At 31.2% G+C, this 26,883-nt stretch overlaps 1 protein-coding gene across 1 annotated transcript; it reads left to right on the top strand.

Moving 5' to 3' along the window:
- The first annotated feature begins 768 nt into the window (after positions 1–768).
- LOC148624626 (uncharacterized) lies at positions 769–26,883 on the top strand. The gene is made up of 16 exons (XM_088571024.1): positions 769–1,061; positions 6,793–7,336; positions 8,131–8,229; positions 11,616–11,760; positions 12,476–12,532; positions 13,037–13,193; positions 13,754–13,848; positions 14,429–14,587; positions 21,347–21,611; positions 22,238–22,784; positions 23,336–23,434; positions 23,729–23,873; positions 24,445–24,501; positions 25,128–25,284; positions 25,630–25,724; positions 26,599–26,883. Exons 1-16 carry the CDS (start codon positions 907–909, stop codon positions 26,766–26,768), a joined length of 2,946 nt encoding a protein of 981 aa, XP_088427150.1. The 5' UTR covers positions 769–906; the 3' UTR covers positions 26,769–26,883.

The following is a 26,883-nucleotide window of genomic DNA, read 5'->3' as shown; positions in this document are numbered from 1 at the left end:
AGTATTGAGTATGTATGTAAGCACGAAAACGAAAATTAAACCAAATATAGAAACAGTCAGCTGATTGTCAGCGTTATGCAAATGATTGGCTAAAACTGTGTTATGAAAAAAAAATGGGGATTTTAGGGGTTTATATCCACAAAGACAGTCGCATTATCTCGTAGAACCAACTATGCTCTAGCTTTATAATGCACGAAATGAAGGATATAACGGATATACGGAAAGTGCTATCATGTTCGACTTTATTGTTATAGTGTCATTTAATAAATATTGATTTTGATGTTCGTTCATTCTACCGAAATGAATAAAAACATGTTGATTGTTACTATATATCGAAATGATACATGTGATTGCTTACAAAAAATCGTGGGAAGTCATTGACGCAGACGCAATCCACGTCCATTTCAGAGAGAATTACTCATATGACAATCATAACTAACCACGATTGTTGTCTCAAAGCCTTTGAAGGCGTTATCTTAGAAAACAGAATAACAAAATTTTCTGCATATAAACCATATGCAGTTGTAGGGTAATTATAACCAATAATGAGACAATCAATAAAATTACTACCATGAAGTAATATTTGAACAACCATTAGACGTTCAGATGTAATGTTGATTCTTATTGATGCTTTTGTTACTCTTCTAACAATGCAATAAAACCAATTTTACTCATTGACATTTTTTACCCATTTTTTGTGTTTTATTTAAATTTAATGGCACATTGTTGTCTGTGTTTATATTATTCAAATGTTTACAATCCATTAGAGTGGTTTTAAGCAGACAACTCAAATGTTCAATACTTCTGGATATTATAAGGCGTAATTATATAAATAGTTTACTAAATCTTCTGGTTTAAAATGTTCTGAAAACATTTGACATGACATAAAAATCGTTAAACTTCACAATGACTAAACGAAACGGCTCACATCAGTTTCAACATCATCTGGAAACCATTTTAGACAAACAAACCGGTATGTGGAAAGATTTTTCAGAGTCTATCGGATTGCACGCTGTGAATAAAATCACGTTTGAAGGCACCATATATTCAAAAGCTCGCAGGTAAGTGCCAAATTATCTATCAGTACAAGATTAGCTTTTTAAAAATGCTGAGGTCATCCATTTGGCGTATTTGAGGGAAACGTCAAATTTATACGGAATGGAAAGTAAACATAAATTGCATTCGTAACTTCTCGTTCATTTCTAAACATGAATAAGTCTTTGCAAGAAAAAAGACTAGTGGTTACGATTGGAAAAATACGCTGGGCATTCAATATTACAACGCCCCTAACCAACGGCTTTTTTAGAGAGCCCGTCTCAAAAATGCCGTAAACATTTAAAAAACAATTGCCCATTTATTTTCGTAAAATTTGAACGCATTACCTAGAGAAAACCTATTAAATTTCAATTTAATATTAATTCAAAAATACATTAACTATCACATATTAAAACACAATAATTACTTTTAAAATACTTTAAGGGAAGAGGCAAAACACAAATAGTAGCAAAACCGCTACTCCTAGTAAAGCGTTCATTATAATCAAAAGAAATTACTGCATTCACGCATAGCATATCAAATACAAACTAATGCTTTTCATATCTTAAAATGTCTAAACACTAATTTCATTTATTTGCAGAAAAACTTTGTCTTATTCAAGCATAATTCTGTGTAGAATGAATCTTCTATTGCAACCTTCAGATAATTTTCTAGAACAGCACTTCAGGTCTCAGTGTCGTAGTAATATTCCCATAGACTTCAATAGTTAAGTGCATATTTTTAGGATTTTTAAGAAAAAAACTGCAAATTGATTCAATAAAACTTTCACCTATGTATCCTTTCTAACGACATGTGAAAAAAATAATTTCCCGCAAAAAAGTAGGATGAATCCACGAAGATTGGACTTGAACTATAAATAGCCATTTTCTCTACTTTCACCTTTGGTTTTGCACTCATCAAACCAACCTTTACAGAGGAACATGATTTTGTTATAATGTTTGATTTTCTTCACAAAAAGTTGGTCATCTTATAGTGTAATATTTGATCTATTTCATTAGCCATTGTTCATATCTTTTAACAAATGATTAGTTTGTATAAAGGCAAAACGAAAACTCACCTTATTTTTGTACCCTCCATGTTTTTACGTTCACCCGCTCAGGGATATTCAATGTGATACTAGTACACATGGATCCATTAGTAATAAACATTATAAAATAATCATAAAAGTTTCGTTTTTCTACTACAGCATTCATTTTCATACCAAAATCCAGGATATCACTGCCCTGCTATAAACATGTTTTTTTCTAATCAATTGTTATAAAGGTACCCCATTCCTGACGTAAGACTAATATCTCAATGTTTGCCAGAACATATTACTTCTGATAAAGCCGCTGCATTGGCTAAACTAAGCAAATTTGTGGTTAATTTTGACATGGCAAATACATTAACAATGCTATGCTACTTTTGACTTGCATATAAGAAAATAATCATATCCGAACCTCTTGTTTTTTGTCTTTAACATAAGGGAACCTTTTGGGTTAAGTAAAACATATTAACCGGTACAACCAGCTGTTCTACACTTTAGATATGGTCATCTCAATTATAATAAAACGTGAAAAATGATACCAATATCATAGTTAAAAAAATATAGCTTTTATATGCAAAAAATAAGGGTAATAACAAAGTTACCGAACACTAATCCGATTCATAATCAAGTCATCCAAGGACTGATCTCTAAAAAAGAATTTGGTAAGAGACCTTTTTAAGATGCATTTTCTCATACCCATGATTCAGGAGTCTGTTACGCAGATATATATGGCGTTAATTTATTGATTGATTGATAATTGGGGTTTAACGCCCGAACAGCAATATTTCAGATATATTCAGGCGATGAACATGACATGTATGTTAAAATGAACATGAAATGATGATAATGATAAAATGAAAAATGGGATTGGACACAAGGATAAAAGGGTCGACAAATTTTGATTGCCACTAAGAAAGGAAGGGATGGGTAGTGTCGAGCAATTTAGACTCCCGTGGCCGTTGCGAAGCGCAAAGGTTCTTCCTCCTTTTGAATACCACAGCAGTGTTCCTTAACGTGCGAGGAACGTGGCATCTTTCCCAACACGGTGCATCACTATGGTTTGGGGTCAGGTTTTCCGTATTATAGCCTGACAACCCCAGCATGTAACACGCCAAAGGTACCCCATTCCACCACCTGGGGCAGACAACCCAGTTGCTCTGTGGGCAGAGCGCCCTAGCCCCTGGCTAGGGTTCTGAGAACTATTTAGTCGCCTTTTACGACAAGCTTAGCGCTGCATGCAGGTCTATTCTTTTGACACCCGGACCTGCACGGGGCTTATGGCGTTAAAGATAACCAGAATAGTTAGCTTAGTGAATCAATTGTGAAATATAATCACCACAGGCAGGAGATGAAGGGATATTGCCGCACAGGTAAGGAAAATTTATGATATTGAAATTAAAGTCGTCTCTTTTACCATAAATCTTAGTGCTGAGATGACAAATGTTGTCAAACTCGAGATGTAGGTAAAAAAAAGTTCCACAACAGACTGTTTCTGTAGTCTCCTAGACTCGAGCTCTGGAGGATATTTTCCAAAAGAAGAAAAAAAAAGATTTTTAGAAATATGGTACCCAATGCACATACAAATGAACAAATGAATATGACCGGACAAGATTTTTTTATTCAAAACGTATAGACATAATGCAAGAAAAATAGTTTACTGATATAAATATCATAAGATTTGCATGCCTTAGATACTTTTTGAGAAAATTAAGTTTTTATATGCATAAACACCATTATTTTCTTGCAAATCACAATATGTCAATTTGAACCATTAAAAATAATCCACAAAAAATGGCTATTGACTTTTGCGAATTTTTTTGTTTAAATCAATCACACAGTTATAGAGAAGCTCATTTTAGCTATTTATTTGAAAGAAAACCAGTAAATAAAAAAAAATATTCATTTTTTTCCATATATAAGAGACAATGTATGGAAATGATTATTTCCAAGTCCTAACCACAAACTTAAAATGTGTTGTAACTTGAAAAGTATCCTTTATGCAGGAGTATTACGTGCTTCATGTTACATAACTACCATAAAAATCAGGTTCAACATTTGGTTAATTCATCTTTAAAGTGTTGCCTACAGTGGGGTACTACTTTTTTTAGCTTGTTAAGACCGCTTGCTTAATATCCAACATATCTGTAAAAACTGGCTTACTAGGTCTCAGTATCGTATAGATATTCCCATAGACTTCTATAGTGACGTGCATATTTTTAGGATTTTTAAATAAAATATGTAAATTGATTCAACAAAACTTTCACTTACGTAGTCTTTCTAACGACATGTGGAAAAAACAATTTCCCGCAAAAAAAGTAGGGTGAGTCCACAAAGATTGGACAGAAAAGTAGTCTTGAACTATAAATAGCCATTTTCTCTGCTTTCACCTTTGGTTTTGCCTCATCAAACCAACCTTTTAAGTGGAACATTTTTATGTCATAATGTAAGATTTTCTTAACAAAAAGATTGTCATCTTATGGTGCTATTTCATAAGTCATTGCTCCGATTTTTTAACGCACTATATTTTTATACCCTCCACGTTTTGACGTACTCCCGCTCAGGGATATTCAATGTGATGCTGATACCTTCATCAACCCTGTGTATCCAATTTTGCCACGCGATTCGACGTTCATTAGTTATAAGGTCTCTTGAATCTTTTCAAGACTCAGATTCAACAAAACTCATATTAATATTAAAGTCATTCACCGAGGTGAAGGATAATTATATCGCCATTTCCATAATTTTGTAATTGATAAAACAAGACAATTAGATAAATATATGCATGCTGTAAATATCTGATTTAAACCCTATTGCTATAGTTTGCTCTGTTTACTAAATAGTATCTATCAGTTCAGTGAATTATATACAAAATATCAACCATGAACATTACATAACTACTTGAAAACATGACACGTTAAATGTTGTCAACGTTCAAAAATTCTATTAGATTGTTAGAAAAATTCATATTATGATAGAGCTTCCAATATAAATCATTTAATACAGGGTTGAGAAATTAATATACATGTACTTTGTCATAACTATTTATTTTATTTATGTTTAATAAAATATTATTCATTCATTACGTAGGCAGATTGGTTCAACTTATTTAGGATCACGGATTACACCTGATTGATTTATCTTTTAAAAGTATTGACAATTATATGACCCTTAAACTCTTTGAATCCAAAAAAACCGATTTTTGTTAAAAACTGTGAACAAATGTATCAATGTCACTTTCAATGTCACTACGGTGTATCTATCTGCGCCATGAAAACTGATTTGTTCAACGTGTCATAGTTTTCCTTTCCTCTTTCGTCTATCCCGACGAAAAGAATGTAATCCAGAGACAAAGACCAGACCTGGAAAACCGACAAACACAACAAAGAGCATAAAGTAACTAAAATCATACATACAAGGTAACAAAAGCAAATGAGCAACTCTTTAAACCATCCTAATTCTGGGGATTTGATACATTGCATCTACCCCAAAAAACTTAAGATAAAGATACTACACACACTGTGAAGTCAGCCTCATATCCTGACCTACACTTAGAAATCTATGGTAAAGGAAAACTATTGACCTACCTTTACGACAAACGTGATGACTTTTCATTCAGAATTGTCAACTTTTCTTTCATCTGTGGCAACATCCCTTTCAGCATCTGCTTATGGAGTGTTCATATCACAACTCATACGTTATGCCAGAGCTTGCCGAAACTGTACATTCTTTTTGTATCGCGCTAGAATTCTAACAAATAGGCTTCTGGAACAGGGTTATATTGCTACAAGATTGATGTCACAACTACAGAAGTCTTATGGTCGTCATCATGAATTCGTGGATCGTTATGGTACCGGTGTATACATCTGCGCCATGAAAACTGATTTGGTCAACGGGTCATAGTTTTCCTGTCGTCTTTCGTCTACCACGGACTTGACTTTTAATTAGCAGTTCGGCGGGTGTTTCAAGAAAACCAGAGGACGCTTATCTTACCGGTGCACCTGGTCCGTGCTCCCAGTTTTTTTCTATTGAGTCCGAGTTGCTCATTTGCTTTGTTACCTTGTATGTATGATTTTAGTTACTTTTTGTTCTTTGTTGTGTTTGTCGGTTTTCCAGGTCTGGTTTTTGTCTCTGGATTACATTCTTTTCGTCGGGATAGACGAAAGAGGAAAGGAAAACTATAACACGTTGAACAAATCAGTTTTCATGGCGCAGATAGATACACCGTAGTGACATTGAAAGTGACATTGATACATTTGTTCACAGTTTTTAACAAAAATCGTCTTTTTTTATTTTCGACTCAAAGAGTTTAAGGGTCATATAATTGTCAATACTTTTAAAAGATAAATCAATCAGGTGTAATCCGTGATCCTAAGTAAGTTGAACCAATCTGCCTACGTAATGAATGTATAATATTTTTCTTAAACAAATGAAAATAAATTGTTGTGACAAAGTACCTGTATATCACTTTATCAACCCTGTATTAAATGATTTATATTGGAAGCTCTATCATAATATGAATTTTTCTAAAAATCTAATAGAGTTTTAGAACGTTGACAACATTTAACGTGTCATGTTTTTAAGGAATAATGTAATGTTCATGCTTGATATTGGCACGTTGTACTTGTTAATTATTCATATGTATGATTAAATAAGCCACGTCATTACTTACATGATTTCTGATTAATCAATGCCTTATACATTACTTTCAGCATTCTATGGGCCATTGTATGGATGGCGTCAGCTATTACATTGACATACTTTATCGTCGTTGAGATAGAAAATTATTACAGTTATCCGACGACCTCAAATACGTTTATCCGGTTAGATAATGAACTAAAGTTTCCTGCTGTTACAATCTGCAATCTGAGTCCATATAACAAAAGTGCCTTCAGCAATGATACGAAAACACAAAATCTGTTTTTAAGTTTCAGCGCAACTTCTACCCTAGCAGAATCTGTAAATTGGAGTGATCCATTTTATGCAGAAAATGGATATAAGAATCCAAAAACGCTGTTCGATATAATTTCACATACAAAAGATCTTTCAACTTCCATTAAATTTGCTGTATTTGACAATGAGCTACAGGGTAATCAATTTACTCAAGTGTATACGGATATGGGGCTTTGTCTAAGATTTAATTCCAACGGAACAATCAGGACATCAATGTTTGGTGCTATGTACAATCTATTTTTTTATTTCGACGTAAAAACGTTTGATGATTATTTTAGCAATTACTTATCTTCAGGAATAAAGGTAAGTATGGTTATTATAGATTTTTACATTGTCCTTTCTATAATAGCTCATGTATCAACACGAGACTTTCATGTCAAGCCCAAAAGCTCTGCAGAAACGTTACCTTAATTACCAATGGCGATATCATTGACGACGGGTTGATATCGATTACGTCGATGGTGCCGTTGACGACAGGCCAATAACTGGTTTTCAGCTCGGGGCTGATATCGGCCTGCAATTTTCAAACAAAGACAGGAAATTAACAAGGGAAAGTATTATATTATATTTCCTTAGTGATCAATTTCGATATTTCGTATGCATATTGAATTTGATATTATTCGCTCAAACTTTCATATATTGACGGCACAGCACTTTACTTCTTTTGACCTTAACTCTTTTTATGTCACCGAAAAATTCAGACATGAATCTGCCGATTCACAAATGTATTTGCAAAAAAAAAAGAAATTATTTAGAAAAAAATATATGATATTTAGAACTGGATTGGTTATCGATATTAACAAAACTATGATTGATTATTCCGATAACAGAAAAAAAACTTTTGCAAAGATTGTCTTACACGTGTTTAATCTAAAGGCATTTTCTGCATTTGTAATCTTTTCTTTTTTAGAAATTTTCCTGAATCATGTTATAAATAATTTTAACAAATTAAAAGTTTATACAATTACGATATTTACTCACAATAATACAGTCAACAGGTTGTTTCTAAAAAATTAAGGACTTTGGAAAAATATATATACTCGATTCTTAAATACTAAGCTGTAAAGCAAAGGAATAACTGCTTTTTTTGTCATTAGATTGCTATCCATGATCCACTTGTAGAACCTATTATGGCTAATGAGGGACTTGTAATTCCTCCTACTACCGACGCCTACATTGAGATTCAGAAACAGGAGGTAAGATTTTCCCGTAAATTTACAAAAGTTTTCAAAATCAAAATTGGATGTAAAATAAGTAGTAGTATTTGAAAGAGTATACAATGATTGAAAGAGAATAGCATATGGGAATAGGTTAATTTGTAGATAAAAATCCAAAACAGCATGCAAAATACACAATACACAATATACAAGCGGCGTAGGAAATATAAGATGACGGATTTAATAACCGTACTGCTATATTCTTATCAACATAAAATCAATTATAACATTATGCACCGGTAGGGTAAGCGTCCTCTGCTTTTCTAGAAACATCCGCCGAGTTGCTCATAAAAAGTCAAGTCCGGGGTAGTTATGGAAGTAAAGATCAAAACAACATATTAAACCATCTCAGACATATATTACTATACCAAACTCAGACATATATTACTATACCAAACTCAGACATATATTACTATACCAAACTCAGACCTATATTACTAAACCATCTCAGACATATATTACTATACCAAACTCAGACATATATTACTATACCAAACTCAGACATATATTACTATACCAAACTCAGACATATATTACTAAACCATCTCAGACATATATTACTATACCAAACTCAGACATATATTACTAAACCATCTCAGACATATATTACTAAACCATCTCAGACATATATTACTAAACCATCTCAGACATATATTACTATACCAAACTCAGACATATATTACTATACCAAACTCAGACATATATTACTATACCAAACTCAGACCTATATTACTAAACCATCTCAGACATATATTACTATACCAAACTCAGACATATATTACTATACCAAACTCAGACATATATTACTATACCAAACTCAGACATATATTACTAAACCATCTCAGACATATATTACTATACCAAACTCAGACATATATTACTAAACCATTTCAGACATATATTACTAAACCATCTCAGACATATATTACTAAACCATCTCAGACATATATTACTATACCAAACTCAGACCTATATTACTATACCAAACTCAGACCTATATTACTATACCAAACTCAGACATATATTACTAAACCATCTCAGACATATATTACTATACCAAACTCAGACATATATTACTATACCAAACTCAGACATATATTACTAAACCATCTCAGACATATATTACTATACCAAACTCAGACATATATTACTAAACCATCTCAGACATATATTACTATACCAAACTCAGACATATATTACTATACCAAACTCAGACATATATTACTAAACCATCTCAGACATATATTACTATACCAAACTCAGACATATATTACTAAACCATCTCAGACATATATTACTAAACCATCTCAGACATATATTACTAAACCATCTCAGACATATATTACTATACCAAACTCGACCTATATTACTATACCAAACTCAGACCTATGTTACTATACCAAACTCAGACATATATTACTAAACCATCTCAGACATATATTACTATACCAAACTCAGACATATATTACTATACCAAACTCAGACATATATTACTAAACCATCTCAGACATATATTACTATACCAAACTCAGACATATATTACTAAACCATCTCAGACATATATTACTATACCAAACTCAGACATATATTACTATACCAAACTCAGACATATATTACTAAACCATCTCAGACATATATTACTATACCAAACTCAGACATATATTACTAAACCATCTGACATATATTACTATACCAAACTCAGACATATATTACTATACCAAACTCAGACATATATTACTATACCAAACTCAGACATATATTACTAAACCATCTCAGACATATATTACTATATCAAACTCAGACATATATTACTAAACCATCTCAGACATATATTACTATACCAAACTCAGACATATATTACTATACCAAACTCAGACATATATTACTATACCAAACGCAGACATATATTACTAAACCATCTCAGACATATATTACTATACCAAACTCAGACATATATTACTATACCAAACTCAGACATATATTACTATACCAAACTCAGACATATATTACTAAACCATCTCAGACATATATTACTATACCAAACTCAGACATATATTACTAAACCATCTCAGACATATATTACTATACCAAACTCAGACATATATTACTATACCAAACTCAGACATATATTACTATACCATCTCAGACATATATTACTATATCAAACTCAGACATATATTACTAAACCATCTCAGACATATATTACTATACCAAACTCAGACATATATTACTATACCAAACTCAGACATATATTACTAAACCATCTCAGACATATATTACTATACCAAACTCAGACATATATTACTATACCAAACTCAGACATATATTACTAAACCATCTCAGACATATATTACTATACCAAACTCAGACATATATTACTATACCAAACTCAGACATATATTACTATACCATCTCAGACATATATTACTAAACCATCTCAGACATATATTACTATACCAAACTCAGACATATATTACTATACCAAACTCAAACATATATTACTAAACCATCTCAGACATATATTACTATACCAAACTCAGACATATATTACTATACCAAACTCAGACATATATTACTAAACCATCTCAGACATATATTACTATACCAAACTCAGACATATATTACTATACCAAACTCAGACATATATTACTAAGCCATCTCAGACATATATTACTATACCAAACTCAGACATATATTACTATACCAAACTCAGACATATATTACTATACCATCTCAGACATATATTACTAAACCATCTCAGACATATATTACTATACCAAACTCAGACATATATTACTATACCAAACTCAGACATATATTACTATACCAAACTCAGACATATATTACTATACCAAACTTAGACCTATATTACTTTACCAAACTCAAATTCATAAGGGGTCTTCCGATTTCGAAATATACGAAGGAAGTCGTAGTTATACCGAAGTTTAAAAGGAAGGCAAATCCGGTGTCAAGAAAATACGGAAGCACCAAAATTACAACGTATGAAAAATTAAACATTCAAAACAATTTGTCTAGAAACCTTCACAGAAAAATGAATACTATAAATACCTCTAGAACTAATTAGAAAATACGATGTTCCCGAGGACAGATATATTTGGTATGTAGGCCATGGTAACGACAAGTATCTGCGCAATATATAAATACACAACAATAAAATTTGAAACTATAAGTTAAATTGTAAGAACGTTATGTTTCTCGAAGACATTAATAATTCAAATGGTGACTGCATGTGGACATTTGTATACACTGTTTTCCAGTTGAAATGGGTTTAGGCTTTGTCATTAATTTATCATAAGAACATGTAAACATTTTTTTTCTAACTTTGATTTCTTTTAATACTTTAGTACAAATTCTTACCACAGCCATATAAGGCATTTGGAAATAAAACATGTGAAGATAGACAGAATTATAGGAAAACAAATTGTTTAAGAAGCTGTTGGAATGACATCATCAAAAGAGAATGTAACTGCACAGATTTTCTATCTGAAGGTTCTACTTTAAAATGCTTCATGAAACTTCCAAATTACTTTGGTGTTAAATATGCGTTAATTGTGACGTCACAGACTATCAATAAAAAGTAATTAAGAAAACCAAGATTCTTGCTGAAATAAAAAGAATGTATTTAGGTCATGCGCAAAAACAAATGTTTATTAGTTAATCTGTATTAGTTAAAACCTAGAATGTCAATTGTTTGAAATTCCTTAAGCACTGAGGATTTATTACACATGTTATTACACATGTTAGAATCTATGGGTGATGTATTTTGTTTCCCGGTTTTGAGTACTTCATGTATACAATTTTTTTATCTTCCATTGTATGTTATTCTAATGCTGCTAATAAGAGGTTTCTCCTTGAAACACATGTACAGCATATCCAAATTTGCAATAGTAATATGATAGGTACTTTTGTAAATGAAGCCTGAAATTAAAAAAAAAACTATAACACGATATTTAAAAACTACCAATACAGTTGTATTACATAAATAACTGATGTTTGTATATCTGAAATGTAACAGACCTATTGACGTCGACTCTGTTTTCAGACCAATTTTTCAGTTCAATATGTGTGTATTCCGTGCATAAAAATCAGTTGTTTTATATTAGTAGTTTGGTCAGCATATATCACATACAAATGCACGTCAAGGAAAATGCAAGTAAAGTTATTATATGTTACATTTAGATATATCTGTTACATTATATTTTAGGGGGAGATACATTTTGTTCTTACCATGACTTTCACACATGTTCCAATCCACTCTTTGGTATGTGCAGTTATGCTTTTTGCATGTTACACATTTAAACATTTAATTCAAATCTCCAATTTTCAGTGGTCACTTTTACGACAACAAATTATCCACAAGTAGTTATGATATTAAACGCAAATAAGTCTTATTTAGTTAAAACAGAATGTTTAGAATAATATACATTGTATATAAGAATATTTTATAAAAGCCCGTAGTAATTTTCATTTTTTACATGGAAACCAAAAGTACTGACTGCAAGTAGTTTGATTTTGTTCTATATAATGCGATTGGCTTAACACTATTGTAAAGATAACTGAAAGATTTATTTTTTTTAATTTGACGCTTTTAAACTATAGTTTATATCTCAAAACCCCATACACAACAAAATAAATTCTTAATCTGATGCTGGACAATTGTTTTTGATGTTATACGCTTACTACTATCACGTTATCGTAATATAGAGTAGGATTTTGTTGAAGATTAATAATCTTTGTCTACCACCTTTTCGTTATCATTACACAGGGTATTTGATAAGGACTTATAACACTAGTTCATGTGACTGTCCACAGGAATGCTTCTATGAACTATACACAAACTCCTTCTCCGCTGGCAAATTTCCATCAGATTTAAGCAGTGACTTTTTGACTACTGCATTTAATATCGATCGAGTATATTTTGAGTAAGTCTATATATATGAATATATTATACTTCGAATACGTAGGCGAAAAACACAACGCTTTTTTTACCTTTTATTAGAACGGTCTTGTTTGGTTCATGTGTATTTTTATTTTTCATGTCTCTTTTATGTTGTTTGTATGTATTGTTTTTAGGACTGTTTTCTTTTTTTTTCACTATCTATGTTGTTATTTTTTTTATACCTTTTGCTGGGATTCATTTTTGTTCTGTTTCGTCTTTAAGGTCAATCTTTACAGTTTTATTCTAGAATCAAACGTGGTGCAAATCTTTAGGAATTGAACACTAACAAAGAAATGACTTTTAACTCTATTTGCTTTCACAAACGTATTACTGTATAAGGTTCTGTGTGTGCATATTGGTATTACAAATCCTTCAACTGGGAATACATTTTAACAAGGTTCATTGCTACCAGCAACGAATCAATACAGCAAAATGGACCAAAAATGTTCTATATGAAAAACACATATATTGCAGAAACAATGCAATAAAATATCTACAACAAACAAAAAACTTGAAATTAATTTTTATATAAATACTTAACAGAACCCAGTATTGTACGGTCAGAGTTTACTTCAAGGATTTGTCTACAACAGTTACAGAACAACTTCCAAAATATGATCACAAGGGTGTGATCCTTGGTAAGGATAGTTAATATCAAATAAATTGAAATTAAAAGAAAATCGTCAGATTAACATTGATGGATTATGCAGTTTTAACAAAATAAAAATATCTTAAACTTAAAAAACCTAAATTTAAATTGTAGAAAAATGCAATACATTTCATTACATTTTTTCAGGCTAGACTTTCACAAACAAATATTATAATCGTGCTAAAATAAGTCTGGTGTAAACATTACAACATATCTGGTTCAAATGCTAGGACAATGTTGAAAGATTCAATTAATTCAAACATTAAAAAAGGAAACAAATATGCCCTTATTGTTTAATTTCCAAACATACCACACTTCACTGCAATACATCAACACTGATAATGAGTAATATTAACCACAACTCACTGCAATGCCTCAACACTGATAATGAGTAATATTAACCACACTTCACTGCAATACCTCAACACTGATAATGAGTAATTGTATCAGCATAACAGTGTATCGGAGAGTTAACGCCACAACAACGAAATTAATTTGTTTTAATTTGAGATTTTTTTCACTTCTTGTAAAACAGAACAATTAAAGTCATATTGTTTTGTTTTTTTTAGCTAACCTTGGTGGTCAGTTAGGATTGTTTCTTGGAGCAAGTATTCTATCCATGACTGAGATTATTGAATTTATCATGTATCTGTTATACTCAATGTTTAAAAGGATTCATTCAAGGGATCAGGTCAAAGATAATTCGCGTAAAACAGTATTTAAACAATAAAACGCAACTACAGATTTATAATAAAATGTTTTTTATGAAACACTGTGTAAACATGCTTAATAACGAGACGTGTGGAGTTACATTTGTTCCGAATGTTTTAGGAAATTTGAAACGAAACAAAGAGCATGTTGTACAATAATATATCCGTTATATATTCTGTTAGATTAATTTTTGGGTTTTTTTTTGCATCCACAAAATCATTTCAAGAATAGTTTACAATCACTTCTTTGATCAAGCCTGATATCCTCCTGTTAAACTTAATATGCGCAAGGGTTATATAATATAGTGTTATTAAATGGGTATTTTTATATTAATCCTGTATAAAATCCAAGTACATTCGTATAGGGTTGAGGTCACCTTTACTGGCCCAAGATAAAGCCAAGGGCTAATACAGGTGACCGAAACCCACTCTATACGAGGACTTGATACAGGATTAATATGAAAATACAATGTACCCATTTAAGACACCTTTATTAACTAATGTGCTTAAATGCTGTAAATCGAATCATCTTTCAAATGTTGTTTTTGCGAAAAAAAATACTGGTCTTTTTATAGTATTTACTGGTCCTAATAATTTCAGTGGTCTTTATACAACTTTGTTCAGTTTGTCTACCGTAAGTTGAAATTAAAGACCATATTAAGACAAGACCAGTAACCACTGAAATTCATATTAAGACCAGTAAATAATAAACAAATGATGGAGGGCTTAACGCTGCATACAAATCACTTTAGCAGAGACAATGAAAGAGAGTTGAATGCTATGACAATTTAATTTAGTAAACGATATTTATGATAATATATTATATTTCTTTCTTAAAAGAAAAACAAAAATGAATGAATGCTTTTTGTGGGTATAAAGGGAAATTATCTTTACAATATCTACAGCAAATAAAACAGCATTGAAACAAAAACATACTTTTAGTTATATTATGTTCATCATGCTTCAATATTGGTAGTCTTCCTAGATATTTTTTTATTGATATTATCCTTGGGTAAAGAAAGATAAGTCATAATTACTGATGTTACAATTTGACCTAAAAAAAACATCGGTTGATAAGAATAATCAAGGGAACCAAGGTAGTGATGACTTCAATCTTGTAGCAACATAACCCTGTTCCAGAAGCCTGTTTGTTAGAATTCTAGTGCGGTACAATGTACACAATTAGCATTTTTTCGTGGTGACATGTTTGTTATTATTTTCTGATATAATTCTGTTAGTGAACATGATAGGATTACCAAAATACAATAAAATATGCATTTAAATTTGCATATGCTGTTGGGATGTGGAAGCACTCTAATATTTATGTTTGGTTGATTAACACATTTGTAATACTGCAAACAAGATTGTATTTTATTTCAAAACTACAAAATAAGAGATGTGGTATGATTGCAAACAAGACAGTCACACACCAAAGCAAAGCAACAAACAATTAAACTTCTACAGTTCACAATATCGTCTTCGATGATGGGCAAAACTCATACCATAAAGCAAGCTGTAATAGTTGTAGACGAAAATCTAATTCATTGAATAAAAATGTGAAATGAATAATTATGAAAAAAAAAACAACGACAACCACTGGAAAACAGGTTCCTTGCTTGAGGCAGGCACTGGCTTTTATCCATAAGCAGGAGGCAAATCTCTTGACGCTATATAGTTAACTAAAATTTTTAAAAATTACAGAACTACATTAAATACTTATGCTGTAACATAGAGAAGTTTTATTTAATTCTTGAACAAAAAATATTCTTCATTGAAGCTCTTATCATAAATTGATATTTATATAAGGGTCTGAAATATTCCCAACGATTCAAATACCTCAAAATCCAAAAACATGACCTCAACGTGAAAAAGAGACGATCTACATACACGATGTAGCTGATAAGTCAGTTGTTAAGATGTGCGGTCTTGCAAAATGAAGGAACTGCCTTGTCTATTGCGTTCATCCCATTTATTAGAGGTGATCTTGCTGTTCATTACTTTTCGCAAGCATTTCGCATAATGTCTATTTTGCGTTACTTTACCAGATTTATTTCACGGATTCTTGCCTTTGTATATTTGGTTTTTTTTGTGTGTTTTGACAAAATGTAGAATAGAAATAACGTTGTGTTAAGGAGACAGTATAAACTTTTCTTTTTTTTCTTTATATAAGGTTTTAAAGCATGAGTTCTTACAACAAGTTCTGAACGTAGCAACTGTCTAGAGAACTTTCTCAAAACCTGTTAAGCTTCTGCCTCTTCCATATTTGTTTTCATGTGTTAAGAGTAATCAAGGGAAAAAAGGTTATAGCGGTAATCAAAAGAATGTAATCCAAGGACAAAGACCAGACATTGAAAACAGACATACACAACAAAGGACATAAAGTAACTAAAATCATACATACAAAGTAACAAAAGTAAATGAGCAACTCGGACTCCACTAAAAACTGGGAGCATGGACCAGGTGCACCGGTAGGGTAGACGTCCTCTGCTTTTCTAGAAACACCCACCGAGTTGCTCATAAAAAGTCAAGTCCGGGGTAGACAAACGAGGAAAGGAAAACTATGACCCGTTGAATAAATCAGTTTTCATGGTACAGATGGATACACCATAACGATCCACGAGTTCATGATGACGACCATAAAACTTCTGTAGTGATGACTTCAATCTTGTATCAACATAACCCTGTTCCAGAAGCCTATTTGTTAGAGTTCTAGCGCGATACAGAAAGTCTGCGTAGTTTCGGCAAGCTCTGGCATAACGTATGAGTTGTGATATGAACACTCCATACGCAGGAGTCGAAGGGATGTTGACACAGATGAAAGGAAATTTGACAATTCTGAATGAAAAGTCATCACGTTTGTCGTAAAGTTTGGTCAATAGTTTTCCTTTACCATCGATTTCTAAGTGTAGGTCAAGATATGAGGCTGACTTCACAGTGTTTGAATCCTTTATCTCAAGTTCTTTTGGGTAGATGCGATGTATCAAATCAAAAATATTTTGTCGATTAAAAATTCCAGCATTTTGTAAACATCTTCCTCTGTATATTTGGAAGATGATTTGGAATTATTTCTTACAAAGTATGAGGAATCTCTACCAAGAACTATATATTTGTATCTAGGTGTACCATCTTTTTTAGCTAATACAGGTAGGCAATTTTCATGTTACACTTCATTTAATAAAATGCATGATGCGAAAACTCTTAGAGACCTGGAGGACAATTCATCATTACATGAACGAAACTAAGTATATGACTTCAATTGATCACAAAATATAAAAAAAATGATCTTAATTGTCATCACAATATATTAATGGGAAAACCCAAATGATCAATAGAATAATCAATTGGTTATCGTGAATAGATGAAATATTTATTTTCATCTAGTTAGGGCTGGGCAATTTCGTGCACGAGACTCATGTCATTTCCGGTACCGTTGATGATATGTGTGGTTATGCATTTTTCAAAACAATCATCCTAGAATTATTGGAAAATATGGATCGTTTGAGTCAAATCTAATTTTTTGTAGAAGGAAAGCGCACAAACAAATAAATGTTGAAATAATCCAGAAAAAAATATGAGCTATTTTATTTTGTTTGCCTATTAAACGTAGCACTAAAAATGAAAACAATAGTTTGTATGTACTTAAAATTCTTTCATAAATTCTATAACGTTGGTTCCCTTGATTACTCTTTCACTACTCTCAGTGTGCAATCAAACCTCAGTATTTGTTTTACCTTTAAACGGTTTGTGCAAATTCTAATTTCAACAAAATGATGAAAACCTACTTGAATTTCAACATCTTTTGATATTTCAATAGCCAACCGAAATTTATCATCTTATTGTATAAAAAACTGCAAAGAATAACAAATCAATGTGTTTGGTTTAATTACAACGAGAGCATAATAAAAATCCTACAAATGTATTACGGTAGTTCGATAATCATATATAATTAAAGAAGTATTGAATGAAAGCAAACTTTTTATTCCTTTGTAATGATTGAGAACTTTTTATTACTTTTGCAATATGCGTAACACGATAATCTTCCATTTTGTCTTTGAAACTGACGAAGTAACAAAATTACTATCTGATTTTATATATTTAGATGTTTTAGATAGTAAAGCCACTTTGATATGAACTGTTTTTTTAATGTATTTATGCGAAACCCGACATTTTACATGTTTATCATAGTTTCCTCATCAATAATACTAATTTCTAAACTACGGAAAACAGATTTGACGTTTTTATGATACGATTGAAATAATTTAAGAAGCCAATTACGTCTCACTTGAAACGTAAAGAGTATAAATATCATTTTTGTTATTTTGTTATACCCTCACGTCATCTTGAACCGTATATATAAGAATTTATACAATTTGACTCAATCACAAAATGTATGCTGTTCACTTCTTTCTATTAGATCTATCAGTAACAAGTAGTATTATTATATAATAATGAAATTGGTGTTAGTTTCTTTCATTTCTTTTCATTTGGCATCATTCGAGCGACATCTTTGACAGTGTTCCTAGAAAAACAAAGATGCACCTAGCCCGTACTCCAGTTTGTAGTAATGATCTGCTTGTTGATTTTCATCTGCATATTCTGTATTTTAATGTTGTTTTGCTAGTCTTCTTTGTCTAGTTTTTTATCCTGTTTTATGAATATCCAGGTCCCCGTTCAGATTATTGTGTGTTTTCTTTTAGTATCGACTTAACCTTACACATTTGTCTGTTTTCCATGTCTGGTCTTTGTCCCTGGATTACATTCTTTTGATTACCGCTATAACCTTGGTTCCCTTGATTACTCTTTACTATTTTTCATGAGCAACTCGGTGGTGTGTTCCTAGAAAAGCAGTGGACGCCTACCCTACCGGTGCACCTGGTCCATGCTCCCACTTTTTAGTGGAGTCCGAGTTGCTAATATGCTTTTGTTACTTTGTATGTATGATTTTAGTTTCTCTATGTCCCTTGTTGTGTATGTCGGTTTTCCATGTCTGGTCTTTGTCCCTGGATCACATTCTTTTGATTACCGCTATAACATTGTTTCCCTTGATTACTCTTTTAAGGTATCTATGGTATCTAAGATGTCAGAGATGGTGATGCTGAGGAACATGCGTCTGATTTTTAAAATAGGTACACGTGGTATAAATTTGATAAAAATAACATACAGAAAAGATCTTGGTCCCTGTAGTGGACGAGTAAGTCGGGAACGCCAGTGTTTCTTAGCGTAACGTCATTTTCGGTATTAATATGTGTGACGAAGACTTCTGCCGGAGAAAAACGGACGTTAGATATAAAATGTGAATGAAACCAAAGACATGGACAAAGGATGTACTATGAAAACAGATAAGTGCTAGCTGTGATATGTTGTTGACGTAAAAATGTACAAAATAACTTAGTATCTATACCTAATAAATCATATGTTTGTAAAATATTCGTTATTATAGTATGTTGTTGTGAGTTTATTTTACAATACCCCTCAGCCCAAATACAAGTTTACAACAGTCCCTTTCATCCAACGTTATTCCATTGCAAATATCTATGCACAACCCACTAAAAACTAATAAGAAGTATCTATCTGAGAAAAAAATAGACTTACAGAGGTAAGAGATAAGTGTTCGATCATCGGCCAACACAAAAGTAGGAGGCCTGTACTTAGCGCTTTTACCACACATTTACTGCTTTTCTAGAAAATCTGCCCAGTTATTCACTAGTTATTTTTGAAATGTAAGTATATACATTAATGAGTAATGATAAATTTTAACTTTTTGAACTTCGTCATATTTAATTTTGAAATAATTAATTGGGATGTTCCAGGAAAATCTTATAGTTTAACTCTGAGTAATTGTTGGAATTGTTTATTTCATTATTGCAGTGATATTTTAATGTGTTTGGAAATAATTAATTGTGACGTTTCAGGTACGTCTTATTTTTGAACTCTGAATAGTTCATGAAATTTTTGTTTATAATTATATTTCATTGTCTACAATGACCATGTTATTTGAGCTTTCAATTAGCAAAACACATTAGCCGTTCATATATGAAAAAATTACACAAAAATCCACGACTGAACTTCCGCCTAATAGATTGAACTCGAATTTGAACTTAAACCGTCGTATTATAAACATTACAAAATACATTAGAACATTGTATTCAAGTTTAAATAAGTTAACTAGTATTGACTTTTGCTGCAAATTTGCTTAATTAATAATCCTTTTTATCCACCAAATGTAATATAATATCGTTGTAATTCATTTCCAGTGTACGGAAAGTGCTAATCTTTATTTTTCTATTTCATTCCAAAACATCTCTAAAGATACCTTCTTCTAGTAATACATTGCGTTGTGTCACCACATTGTCATGAATTTTAGCATGTCACATACGATTTTGTTTCTAAAATGCCATTAGTTAATTGTTATCATATGAAGTTTTTGTACGTTCTCATCTGACGAATTGTAGTTTTTTTATAATCAATATGCTACTTTCTTCAAAGAAAAATAATCAACTCAATTTGCAAACTGTAACTTTTTTGGTACAGGTAATGTTCGTCCAAATAACGGAATATGTCGTACATTTGTGATCTGCTTTGTCAACTACTACATGAAATGAGTATTTATACAGCAATTTATTTCCAATAATCGTTTATTAAGCAAATAATACAGTTATTATAATTAGAGTGTCAATTGATTGAATCAATTCTTTTAAGAGGATAATATTTATTTTGAAATGCGTGCGTTTCATGTCATTATTGAAGCTGAACTCACTTCATAACATGGCTTCGGTTTTTCGGTTCAAATTCTGAATTATAATTTTAGGAATTACTGTAATCGATCAATGCTTTCTCAGGAAATCATGTATCCAACGGAGAAAAAGCGAAAAGGAATAACAGATTCTGAAACTAAGCAATGTAACGCAAAAGAAAGAGAAGCAGTAATGATGTCAAAGTTAGATGATGAAGGAATGTGGAGAAATTTTAGCCAGACAACAGGATTTCATGGCTTAAATAAAATAACATTTGAGACCAAACATACAAGGCAAATTATAAGAAGGTATCGCATTTTAATTTTGCGTGTTCAAACTAAATGTTTTATACATGGACATTTTTATAGGTTAAACCGTGTTTTTGTCTCAGAGAGCGAAATGAACTTAGCGACTACTGTTTTGACTTTTTATATAATATTTTGTCGGTATATTTGTAAAATTCCTTTTACAATCAAGTGCATTAGGCAGTGAAATGAAAATAATGTAAAACATAAAACTTATAAGAGTATCATATGTTTCAAGCAACAAGTTTTCAAATCTATGTTAAATATTCTGTATATGTATTTTTATTTATCTTTTTTAAATATTTTAAAGATTTTATAATCGTAAACAAAATATACGATATATTTTTGTGTATATTTGTGCATGTACCACAATATTAGACAGTACGTTTTTATTCATCTTTAACAAAAATACGGAAATGATACAGAACAATAAAAAAAATAATCAAGATCTTTTTAGATCTATTCAGTGCAAATAATATAATTTATGATAATTTATATATTCTTAAATAGCATTCTGATATTATTTTAATTCTTTGATATTTATTTATTTTTCGTTAAACCCATCAGAGTGCTTTGAATGGTAAGTTGGCGCTTTATAATGCAAGCTTATTTTTTTAAATTTCTTTCAGCGTTTGTTGGATGGTTGTATGGATGACATGTGCAGTGTTTCTCATTTACACTGTTGTCGTCGAGTTAAGGAATTATTATAGTTATCCGACGACATCAAACACAATTATAGAGGTTGAAGAACGGTTGCAGTTTCCAGCAGTTACGATCTGCAACATGAGCCCACGCAAGAGCATAGCTTTTCCCTCAGATGAAAAGACTACCAATTTATATATGAGGACAAGTGCTTTCTATTGGGGGACGCATGAGGTCAACTGGAGCGATCCATTTTATGCAGAAGGAAGATATTTCGAACCGATCACCCTAGAAGACATTCATTCAGAATCAAAAGATATGAAAGAATTTTTGAACTTCATTATGTTCAATGGGAAAGAATATTCATACAACGAGCTCACTACGGTTTATACTGACATGGGATTATGTAAACGGTTTAATGCTAATGGTACTATATACACAAGCATGTATGGCGCATTGTACAATCTACATTTATATATAAATGTGATGACGTACTTCGATTACTTTAGTCATCTATGTTCTTCTGGGGTCAAGGTTGGTATTGTAGTATTCTTCAAATATGTATATAATCTCGCCTTCAAAATTCCTTTTCATTAATCTTGAAACTTTTGAACATTTTCATCAAAATATTGCAATATTTGCAAATTTTCATCAAAATATTGCAAAATTTTGAAAATTTTCATTACAAATAGCAAAATTTTGAAAATTTTCATTAAAAATCTTTCAAGTTATTTGTTTTGCTGATTTTGTTTGCTAAAGTTTGATTAGAGAATTTGAAGGTAAAAAAACGACGCATAGCTATCTCTCCTTTGAATTGCTGTCTTAAAGAAGAAATTTTGAACTGATACAACATTTTCATCACAATTACCCTTTTAAGCAGAGTAAATTAAGTAAGGACAAAATTACATCTTTATTCCATGGATGCTATTTGTGTCGACTAAGTTACAACAAAATAATAATAAATCTGCCTAGAAAAAAATATATTACTTCGCTTTTAATTTCCATATCCCAATACTGCTTTCAATAATTCATTTACTTTGATAATGATTAATACGCTTTATTTGTTTTAATTATTCAATTTGTAGATAGCCATACATGATCATGGTGTGGAACCTATAATGGTGAATGAGGGGATTGTCGTTCAACCTGCAACCGAGGGTTATATAGAAATACAAAGGAAAGAGGTATTCATTTTTAGAGTCAATAATTACATGTTACAAAAAAATAACTCTGTTTAACTGTATGATTTTACGTCTTTTGATACGAATGGAACAAAGTTCAAAATTGTAATTTAAATTTAACATACTATGTATTTTCACATTTTCTAAATGCATTTTTTATTCTCATTTTCTTAACATTTGATATTTGTATCTTTACAGCACCAAAATAACTTTGCAGTATTTTTTATGCCGAAATGAAGCATTCATTGTTATTTCGTGAAGTTCAAATAAATGCTATTCGATGTTTTCTTATTTTAGTACAAATTTTTACCAGCCCCATTCATTGCTTTTGGAAATCAGACATGTGTAAACAAACCAAACTACAGCTCAAGTAACTGCCTACAAAGTTGTTGGAATGAAATAATTAGAGAAAAATGTGGATGTACTGACTTTCTCTCAAGAAGTAAGGAATTCATTTCACATGATTTCCATGCAATAATTTACGCGAACATTACTTGACGGCTCGAATTACTTGAAATTCATAGGTGAAAAAGTATAAAATTCATGTGAAATAATTTGAAACTAGTTTGCTTGTTAAATACATTTAAGGTGCACTATAAACCAAAAACTTTTCGCACAATCTTTATTTTGAGCGACATCTTTATTTTCGCGTTACAGAATTCCTGGCGTCGATTTTGCAGAAAATCTTAAGTGTGAAATTGATCGTAAATTATGACATCACATAACTATTTTTTGGTTGTGACGACTTTACCTACGATCACCTTTACATTCACGACTTTATGTGAAATCGACGCCTGATATATAATACAAGAAGTATCATATGAAACTTTTGACACACAAAGCTTTTGCTAAATTTAAGGGTTTTTTTATTATCCATTGATTACACATATTGTCATTTCCTATATTGCCCTTGGAAGGCCCTTCAAATTTAGTCTGCAAATTCCTAAGTAATGAATATCATTTTGAAATTGGTTTTGTTTTATTGTAGTTTAACAAATAAGCTCTTGTTTTAGAAAACAACATATACTGCTCGTACTTTGAGTACATGACATGTTCAAATCCTACATTCTGTAAGTACACTCTTTAATATTTTTACTACACTGGCAAAGTGCCATACAAAATAAGCATATGAAGTGCAACACATGACTGTCAAATTCATTAACACATACCTTAGTTTACATATGATTATCAACATATGAGTATCATATAATTATCACATGATAGTCAAATGTTTATTTTACAAACGTATGATACTTGTTTGTCGATATTTACATAGGTAACTCACATGATATGTTTTAGATTATCACACTTTCAGTATCATATGTAAATCTAATTTTATACTGACGATCAAACTTTTATATGGAAGATTTTCATCATGTTACAATCTATATTCCAATCTATGGAAATAGTAACTGGGGAATAAATATAGAAGCAAATATCATTATGTATAAATATGAAAGCCAGTTATGTAATACTTGACACAGCCCCTCAAGACTTTAATTCAATATTTTGTTCGTCAGTTTTAGTGGCTATTTGTCAAACGTTGGTTGTTGTGTTATTACAAACCTCCTAAAGCAAATTCAAAACAAGTGAAGACTAATCGTAGACAATAATTATTTAGATTGTGTTACTAAGTGCGTTCTAAGATGTGTCCATGAAATCTACCAAAGTGTCAAATGAACGTTTTGTCTTGTAGGGCATCTGCTTATGTCATATCACACAGAAAGCTGTACATGCCCATCTGAGTGCAATTATATTAAATACGGATACTCATTTTCCTCGGGAAAATATCCATCTGATTTCTTTGCCAAGCAGTTATCAAGGTTATTTGGTTTAACCACAGAGTTCGTACAGTGAGTCTATATATATATATATATATATATGTGTGTGTGTGTGTGTGTGTACGGTTAATACAGAGCGTGCAATAAAAAAATGCATAAATGCTTTTGTAGATAACAAAATTGGTAAATCTTAATTTTTTTTCACGTTGATATAACAAGTTATTCGATTACAAAACAAATCAGAATTGACATAATAAAATTTATGCCACAAGCATAAATATATAGAACAGTCCTTAAGTATTAGATTTTTTATTCTATTTGCCACAGTTTTCTGTCCATTAAGTTTAGTCTACATACAACAAATTTATTCATTGTTTAAATAGTGTAATTTTATACTTGTTGTTTTTTTTTTCACAGAAAAAATTTAGCGCTTGTTAGAATTTATTACAAAGATCTTTCCAAAACGGTCACAGAACAATCCCCTAAATATGAAAATGCAGGCGATATCTTTGGTGAGTTAAATTAGCAATAATTAATATAAACAAAGCTGGTTTGTTTATTTACAATTCACAGCTTCAAAAACCATTTTATTTGAGTTTTAGTATTTACTTAATTAAATTAAAATGTTCTCAAAATATGTCGTACATTCGAGGTACACGAATATCCATACGCATGTCCGGCTACAATAAATGTAAATATTTTCGATTAAACTCATTTTTTTTATTATTTGAAACAAAGACCCATTGTCAGCGTTCAGAGAGATATGCATGACATACTTATCCTTCTGATCTTACTCCCGGTTTTTCGTGGCAGTTCAATTTGCAAGTGCTTTAGTCTTTTTTTGTTTTTTTTTTGTGACGTCTTGTTTTCCTTATCTTCAGTATTTGTGTATATTTTTAATTCGGTTCGCTACATTGTGTATGTAGATCGTCTGTGTTTCATGTTCACGTTTAGGCTATGTTTTTGGGTATTGACGTATTTGAAGCATCCTACTGCTCACACTTCGGTATTTTGTTGCCGATATTGTGTTTTCGTCATTCGTTTTATTTGATGAATGTTTTCTGTGACATACTTAAACGCAGTTGTGGTCTACATCATATTTATAAACTTAATTTATGTATTTCAATTGGCTAACTTCACTCTCTTGAATCATCAGATCAGTACTTTATCAATAAGATAAATACTATAAAATACATGTAAATACATATAAAATTTCATGTGACATTTTATAGACAAAAATCTATAAATGCCCAAACAACATGATTGACATTAAAGTACGATATGATATTTAGGGCTTCACAAATATTTTGATTATGCTAATAAATAGGCAGAGAGACAAAGGCATTGTATTTAAATGTATTGTAATACACTTTTCCTGTGTTTCAGCTAATCTTGGAGGGCAACTTGGGCTATTTTTAGGAGCAAGCATTCTGTCGATTACAGAGCTAATTGAATTTGTTGTTGTAGTTGTTTATACAATGATCCAAAAGATAATAAATAAAAGACAACCAGTATCCGGAACCCCAGTTGTTGAATTTAAACAGGACAAGTTCTGAATATGTGGATATAACGAAATCAATAGACCGCCTATCTAGAATCACTATCATGTTCGGAAGACTTTTATAGACTAATAGTAAAAATTATTTAAAATAAACTGATTAATACTTTCTT

Source organism: Perna viridis, chromosome 2, assembly GCF_037379345.1.
Source record: "Perna viridis isolate PV_CMFRI_1.1 ecotype Kerala chromosome 2, ASM3737934v1, whole genome shotgun sequence".
NCBI classification, from domain to species: domain Eukaryota; kingdom Metazoa; phylum Mollusca; class Bivalvia; order Mytilida; family Mytilidae; genus Perna; species Perna viridis.
The sequence above is the reverse complement of the archived record's forward strand: the minus strand, read 5'-3'. Positions and strand labels throughout refer to the sequence as shown.

What these genes read in the sequence shown, in the direction of transcription:
- LOC148624626 (XM_088571024.1), top strand. Translation starts at nt 907, where the DNA reads ATGACTAAACGAAACGGCTCACATCAGTTTCAACATCATCTGGAAACC. An exon ending in ACTTATCTTCAGGAATAAAG is followed by an intron (nt 7,337 to 8,130) that starts GTAAGTATGGTT and finishes TTTTGTCATTAG; the next exon opens with ATTGCTATCCATGATCCACT. An exon ending in TACTGACTTTCTCTCAAGAA is followed by an intron (nt 23,874 to 24,444) that starts GTAAGGAATTCA and finishes CTCTTGTTTTAG; the next exon opens with AAAACAACATATACTGCTCG.